General features: G+C 50.2%; 1 protein-coding gene across 1 annotated transcript; it reads left to right on the top strand.

Moving 5' to 3' along the window:
• The first annotated feature begins 323 nt into the window (after positions 1-323).
• LOC308037422 (hemoglobin subunit epsilon) lies at positions 324-2,204 on the top strand. The gene is made up of 3 exons (XM_080339170.1): positions 324-457; positions 567-789; positions 2,056-2,204. Exons 1-3 carry the CDS (start codon positions 366-368, stop codon positions 2,182-2,184), a joined length of 444 nt encoding a protein of 147 aa, XP_080195296.1. The 5' UTR covers positions 324-365; the 3' UTR covers positions 2,185-2,204.
• Positions 2,205-8,292: the final 6,088 nt, after the last annotated feature.

Here is an 8,292-nt window from a genome sequence, read left to right as displayed (position 1 = left end):
TCTTCCAACCAAAATGATTCTATGGTTCTATGATTCTATGTTAAACTGTGATGGACTATACGTTAAATTGTGATGGACTATGGCCCTTTCTCTGTGAAGGGGCCCACATCTGGTAGGTGTGATGCAGAACTGCGTGCACAGCAGGGCCAGGATAAAGGTCTTGCACTCAGGATAACCAGAGGCCACACCCTGGCCACCCCCTTCTGCTCCCTGGCCAGAGGGGACCCCCACCCCGTCCCAACCAATGACCCCCCGTTGCGGGACGGGGAGGAGCTGCGGGCAGGGGATAAAAGCCTCCGTGGGGTCTGCAGCTCAGCTACGGCGTCTGTGTCCTCCCGCAGCTCCGAGCAAACCCGCCTGCCACCATGGTGCACTGGACAGCCGAGGAGAAGCAGCTCATCGCCACCATCTGGGGCAAGGTCAACGTGGAGGAATGCGGTGCTGAGGCCCTGGCCAGGTAGGTCCAGCTCCTGGGCACCTGCTCAGCTGCACCTTGGAGAGAGAAACCATGGCAAGTGCATTTGGGAGCATTAACGTGTCTGCTTGCGTCCTCCATCTCTCCCCAGGCTGCTGATCGTCTACCCCTGGACCCAGCGGTTCTTCTCTTCCTTCGGGAACCTCTCCAGCCCCACCGCCATCATCGGCAACCCCAAGGTCCGCGCCCACGGCAAGAAAGTGCTCACCTCCTTCGGGGAAGCTGTGAAGAACCTGGACAACATCAAGACGACCTTTTCCAAGCTGTCTGAGCTGCACTGCGAGAAGCTGCACGTGGACCCCGAGAACTTCAGGGTGAGCCGTGTTCGCAGTCCCAACCCCTTCCCTGTGTCCTGTGGGCAAAAGCAGGTTTTGCTTTGAAACTGGGGATATTGCCTCCAGCTCCAGGGGTGGCTGGTGGAGACAGGGTCCCTGTGTAGTACCCAAGTGAGGTGGGTCCTCGTGCGGGGCTGTTTGCAGGAGCGTGGGTGATTTTCACACTAGAAAGTACCACTTTTAGTACCAGAACAGCAATGGGTAGGAGAAGGTGTTGAGAGATTGTTACTTGAAGGCGATGCTGAGGATGGGGACAAAAGAGACAAACACAGGATAAGGTGCAGCTTGGGCTGGAGGAGGCTAAGCAGAGCATTTAAGGAAATCATAGGTCCTATAGCAAGATAAGCCGCTAACCTGCTTGAAAACAACAGAGCAGGTTTCTGCCTCACCCGCATGGGCTGCCTGTCCGGACGGGACACTCTGTCCCCCTCCAGCACTTTTGAAGAAAAATGAATAATTTTCTTGATTTACATGGAAAGATAAAAATAAAAACCCCCAGCGTTTTGCAGGGTGGGGCTTAGGCCAAAGTACTTCAGCATCCCAAATAATGGGCAGAAATAGTTTCAAGGCTCGCTTGTTCTTTTCTTTCTCTTTGTTTGTTTGTTTGTTTCTTTCTTTCTTTCTCTCTTTCTTTCTTTCTTTCTTTTTCTTTCTTTCTTTCTCTCTCTCTTTCTCTCTTTCTCTCTTTCTCTCTTTTTCTCTTTCTTTCTTTCTTTCTTTCTTTCTTTCTTTCTTTCTTTCTTTCTCTCTCCCTTTCCTTTCCTTTCCTTTCCTTTCCTTTCCTTTCCTTTCCTTTCCTTTCCTTTCCTTTCCTTTCCTTTCCTTTCCTTTCCTTTCCTTTCCTTTCCTTTCCTTTCCTTTCCTTTCCTTTCCTTTCCTTTCCTTTCCTTTCCTAGAATGAAAATGAAGTAAATATTGCTTTCCCATACCCCAGAGCTTTCTATACAAACACTGAGGATTTGTCATAGCAGTCCCAGGGAACGGGGAGTGATCCAGTCCCCATAACCAGCCCTGCAGCCCCACACCACTCCAACAGGACAGGGGCTGAGGAGGAAGAGGAGGAGGGACAGTCCTTTTGGGGAGGGATTTCAGCCTCAGGGAGGTGTCAGAAGAAGGGACATTCACCCTGGGGTTTGCAGGGAGCTGTCTGGGGGGGACAGGATGGAGAAGGTGGCGGAACTGAAACCGGAGGGAAGTCTGCAGAAGGGAAACGGCACTGACCCTGTTTTCCTCTTTGTCCTGCAGCTCCTTGGAGACATCCTCATCATCGTCCTGGCTTCCCACTTCACCAAGGATTTCACCCCTGCCTGCCAGTTCGCCTGGCAGAAGCTGGTTGGCGTGGTGGCTCATGCTCTGGCCCGCAGGTACCACTGAGCGTCCCGGGCCCGGCTGTGTGAGGAAGGGTCCCTGCAACCCCCAGCACCTCTGAGCATGAGGAGATGCCCTTCAGATACTGACAGGCTGTGGCCACCAAATAAATGTCTCCCAGCACCATGTCTGCAGAGTCTCCTGTCTCTATGCTGGGGAAGAAAGGGGCCAGGGGAGTTTGTGCTGTCAAATGCCATGTCATCTGTGTGTGGGTGTATTTCTTGTTTCTAAGGGCTGTTGCAGAGTTTCCTTAACTCTGGAGTGCTCTCTCATGTGCGGTCCCTGCCAGTGCATGTGCGGGGTCTGCGATGAGAAATCCCGTGCAAGTGTGATGGAGCGGCTGAGGGACCTGGGGGGTTCAGCTGGAGAACAGGAGCTGAGGGGAGACCTTCTGATCTCTGAACTGCCTGAAAGGAGCTTGGAGCCAGGGGGGTCGGGCTCTGCTCCCCAGGAACAAGCGCCAGGAGCAGAGGAAACGGCCTCAAGTTGCCCAGGGGAGGTTGAGGTTGGATGTGGGACCAATTTCTTCCCCAAAGGGCTGTGGGGCATTGGAACAGGCTGCCCAGGGCAGTGCTGGAGTCACCAGCCCTGGAGGGCTGGACAGACGGACAGGAGGTTCTCAGGACATGGGGCAGGGACAGGGCTGGGTTTTGGTTGGACTCGATGATCTTTAGGGGCTTTTCCAACCAAAATGACTCTGTGATTCTATGAAAATACCAGTGACATGCCAACAAAGGGCTCTGACACCGAGGACTGTTTCAGAGAGGGCCACGGGAATAATAAGGGGTTGTGATAGGACAAAGAGTTACAGCTTTAAACTAAAGGAGAGAAATTCAGGCTGGACATGAGGAAGGAATCATTGCCCTGAGGGTGATGAGAGCCTGGCCCAGGTTGGGCAGAGAGGTGGTGGATGAACCATCCCTGAGACATCCCAGGCCAGGCTGGACGGGGTCTGAGCACCCTGAGCTGGTGAAGATGTCCCTGTCATGGCAGGGGGGCACTGGGGGAGCTGGGAAGGTCCTTCAACCCAAACCATCTGTGATTCAATGACCGATGCACACATCAGACCCTCATTCCCAGACACTCACAGTCCCAAAATCCCCCTCTCTCCAGACTGAGGACATTCAGTTCCCAACATCACGCTGTGAACAAAACCCACCACGCTAACAGGTGTCTGGGCCGTGCTGTGCCCTGCCCTCCTTCTCCCATCTGAGGGTGCCTTGTGGTTCATGAAGGGAGGTTGTGGGTCAGGTGTGATTATTAATTTATTGGAACAAGGGTTCTAAGTTACATTTTAAAAATCTATTTTAAATACAAACCAGGAAAACACAAAAAGCCCCCCCCTCCTTCCAACATATCCTCCCCTCTGCTCCAAACCCCCCAAAATAAGCCAACAACCAAAAAACTCCGAACATAAAAATGGTCAGGTCTGTGTTTATCTTACTTTTAAATCTCTTCTTAAGCCAAGACTGGAAAGTCTCTGAAAAGGAGGCTGACGGGCAGTGCTGTTTACAGCCCCTGGCACAGCAGAGTCCTGGCTGTGACAGACCTTTCTGGAGCTACCAGGGAGAACAGGGATGTTTTGGGTCACAACCTCCCAAAGCATGTGTCACGGAGGCACCCCGAGGTTAGTTTAAGGGACAACAGGGTCCAAAACAACTTTTATTAAACCGGTGAGAAACAGGATTTTAGCACTCCAAAAGTGACTTAAATACAGGTTCGGATATCAGTTGAGGAAAATTATTGAGGGGCAGTAACTCATACAACAGGAGGTCCACAGTGTGCATGCACGTGGCTTCACCAAAACAATGCCGGAGCTGCCCCTGAGTCCGGGAAGAGCCCACACTTGCCTAAACATGGTGTGGGATTATTTTGAAGAGATACACATACTCATAGTGAGTACGGAAAGTGTACACTCGCGATTGTGTGAGGAAATAATTTATACACGTGCTCATATTGAGCACGGAAAATACACGTGCAAATGTGCATGGAAAGTATATGTACTCGCAATGCTGCGAGGGTTAATTTACTCACACACGTGGTGGCGAGGCAAGTGGAGTCTCAGTCCCGAGGAGCGGGGCGCAGTGGCTCAGCTCGCGCTCTGAGAGACCTGACAATGGGCTGAGTCTTGATGAGAGTCCTGTTTTTATTGGCTGATGAGATGTGACTGTGGGCATTCCAGAAGCTTCTCTGCACCCCCACCCTGGCTGTGGGTGCCCCTGAAGCCTCCAAACATCCCCCACACTGGCCACAGGTGCCCAGCGGCTCCCTGGTGCAACTGTCCTGTGGTTCTGCACTTTGAGGTCCAAGACATTTGCTCACTTTTCTCAGCCATGGCTTGTTTTGAAGGGGTCCATAAAGAAACAAGTTGAATCTGCTTTGTCTGGATACTGTAAAGACAGGATTGGAGTGGGAGGGGGATGTAGGTGTTGCCCGTCACAGTGTGGAAGATGAAGATGCATCATTCCTAAATCTGTGCAGGATGGACCAACCAAGCTCTGGGGTGTAGAAGACTGAGACCACAGAACCTTCAGATCTGTGGAGGCAATGCTGAGAGGTGTCACAAGGACCACGATGGCGGACAACAAAATGAAGAGGAGATCTGAACCCGCAGTGAAGAAAATGAGCCCCAGGGAGTGGGTGCTGTTGAATATCTTCTGTCTGGAGGGTACCCAGGTCACCTTGGGATGGAGGCAAAGGGGATGGGACAAGGTCACCAAGCAGCCAGAGGTGGAGGCTCAGGGTATGACCAGGACTATTCTCCTCTGTGGGTGAGTCAGTCTGTGTTTGACAACCCTCCTGCCTGTTGGTGTGGTCGCACAGCTCCGTGGGGAGCAGACACCTACCAGCCTGTCATGGCAGAAAGCACGGCTGAGTCCAGGAGGGTGAGGGAGCAGATGGGGAATCACTGAGCCACACAGGGTACAGGCTGATCTCCATGAGCAAGGACCTGTCTTGGTGGAGAGACACAGCCCAGGGCCAGGGAGGGCCAGCACCGAGAGGACATGGTGCAGGGCTGGTGGAGGTTTGGTCTGCTTTTCTAGCACATAGAAAAACACAATTTCCAATGTTCCTGGTGACATGAACAGAACAAACTGCGGTGGAAATCTGGGGTAAGATTCTTCACGCCCAGGAAATGCAGCCAGCATAAAGGCTGGTCCCGTGAACACCCACAGAATCACAGAACCCCAGAATGTCAGGGATTGGAAGGGACCTCAAAACATCATTGAGTCCAATCCCCCCATGGAGCAGGAACACCCAGATGAGGTTACACAGGAAGGTGTCCAGGCGGGTTGGAATGTCTGCACAGAAGGAGACTCCACAACCCCCTGGGCAGCCTGGGCCAGGCTCTGCCACCCTCACCAGGAAGAGGTTTCTTCTCAAATTTAAGTGGAACCTTTTGTGTTCCAGTTTGTACCCATTACCTCTTGTCCTATCATTGGTTGTCATCGAGAAGAGCCTGGCTCCATCCTCCTGACACTCACCCTTTATATATCTGTAAACATTAGTGAGATCACCCCTCAGTCTCCTCAGTCTCTTCACCCCTATGAAGTGCCATTGATGTTCTCCCACTTCTGAAGAACTGTGATCTGCACAGTCAGGATTTGGTTCAGGTCAAGTTTAGAAATTACAGAAACCCCCTGAATCCCTATGAATTGCTTTGTGCAACTCCAAAATGATGGGAAGCTCACACGAGAATCAAGGAATCACAGAATCCCAGGCTGGAAGGGACCACAAGGATCATCTGGTCCAACCTTTCTTGGCAAGAACGAGGTCTAGACAACGCTGTTCCAGCACCCTGTGTGTTGATGGATAGTTCTCGTTCCCAGCAGCTCATCTCAAACCTCAGACAGCAGAGCAAAACCTTTGATGGATGAGCACGTCCTGTTGCTTTGGAAAGGGACGAAGGGAATTTCCACGACAACAGCACAGACAAATAACTGAATAGATTGTATGAGAGGGGGACTACTTCTTGTTTAAATCGGTAGGAAAAGTCATTAGGAAATCGTCTTAAATTATGTAAATTGGAAAACAGTTGTGATCTGTGGATGTGATGCCTGTCCTTCCTCAGCCATCAGGAGATGTCACCTCTCCGGGACCCACCAAATGGAGATAAAACTTCTTATTTATCTCAAAATAGATATTATCTGCAGTTCTAACAGGTGTTAAGAAAAATATCTATGCCGGGATAATTAATGGATTCTGTGCAAAGGAAAATGTGGTGGTGTGTTTTGTGCTTATGGGAGAAGCCTTCATGTTCTCGTGTCCCTGTTGTTAACCGCCATGGCGTATTGCCTGGAAATGAAGCCTTAACAACTCCTGCTCAAAAATATAATGAATTAATCAAACCTCAGAGCCCTCTAAGAAGTTCTTATTAAAAGTTTAATGTCAGTTTAAGGAGCAGGGTAACCAGGAGACTATTAAGTAGAATTATTTTTATCCCTCCTGGTCCCCCACACTCGCCACAATAACAGGAGCAAAAAAAAATAGCAAGCAACAAGTTCACTTTTTAGCATAAGACAAAAATACTCTTTAACTGACTCTGTGATGCCACTGCCAGGGTTATATATAGCGTAAGGCACGACTTTATGCCTCTAGAGAGAACTCTCTGTCAGAAGTGTCAGCACAACGGAGCATTTCAGAAGACGGGTCTTACAGCTGGGGGGACTGGATTCATAACCAAACGCAGCCATCCATGGGACATGTCTGTTGCATTTTGAAATGAGGACGAATGGTAATGCACTTGTTCTGATTTTGTAAAAGATGCTTTATGGCATTCAAGAAGTAAATGAAGATGTTGTTACCTCCCAGAAACATTATGGAAATACTCAGGCTGCCTAATGGCTCCGTGCTCCTGCAACAACAATTTCTGGTAGATTTTTACAATGCACATTATTTTATGGAGATCTTTGGACAGAAAATCTATCTGACTGTGAACCAAAGGGTGTTCTTTCAGGTTTGCCAGCCCATAGGAGAGGGCTGTCTTCTCCAGGGCCACCAGCAATCCTGGGGTGAAGCTGGAGGGATGGGACCGGCTCTGCTGGCTGTTCTCCACAAGCCACGTTGGGCAAGGACTGGCTGGGAACAGGACCTTGACTCTTTTTCCTGTGTCAGCAGCAAGATCTGATGTCATGGCAACCCCTTCAAAACTCTGGAGAAAGATCATTCGGATATTAAGATATTTTTAACCCACCTCCCTTGGTAACTTGGCAGAAATGAAGGTTTGAAACTCCAGAGTGACTTACTGTAGCTGATCTGGCTCATCTCTCATTTTTCCCCCCCACCTCCTCCCACCGCTATTCAGTGCCCTTCCAGCCCAAATTCTCTTCAATCAGAGAACCAGGCACATGCTCATTTTCCATCCCAAAGTGAAGTGGCAGGGATAATGTTTCTGAGATGATGAAGAGCTTCTCTTTCACACCCCAAAGACTCATCTGGCCAGAAGTGCAGGAGTTCTCACTGTCCGGCACAAAGTCAACTCAGAAAACAAATTACTCCTTTATTTTGGTTTTGTTGGCAGCCTTTTATCCTGTCTTTCCAATCTTTCTTTGCGCAGGCTGAATGGCTGCTGCTGTCCAGACAGGTCCCTATGCTCCACCCTACAGAAATGAAGAATTCCTGAGCTACAGACCCACATACACACTGCATCGTAACAAATGTCGTGGTAGGTAGTGTGATTTTTGACAAATCCACACTGGAGCAAGTGGCCCCAAGTTGAGCCAGGGAGGCTTTGTTTGGATATTAGAAAACAATGCTTCCCGGAAAGGGTTGTTGGAGATGTGGAAAAGGCTTGGGACCGAGGGGAAAGGCTGCACATCCAATGTAGGGAGCTGGAGAGGGACCCACATGGAGGCAGAGACCAGGGCCTGAGTGCCAGTGCAGGACAGGGGTGAAGAGGCTGCAGTGATGTCCTGGGAGGGATGCAGCTCTGGTGCAATAAATGATGTTATTATTGGAGGAAATAAAGCAGGAAGAAGGACTGAACCAGCACTGCAAAGTGCTCCTCTCTGCTCTGGTGCATCTTCAAGGAGGAGAAAAGAAATTACATCCTCACTCCAAGACACTGGACCGTTCATTTTCATTGCCCTGCAAATTCTAGTCCTGCATTACCTT

This window comes from Nesoenas mayeri (genome assembly GCF_963082525.1).
Source record: "Nesoenas mayeri genome assembly, chromosome: 1".
NCBI lineage: Eukaryota > Metazoa > Chordata > Aves > Columbiformes > Columbidae > Nesoenas > Nesoenas mayeri.
This window is presented reverse-complemented; position numbering and strand designations above follow the sequence as displayed.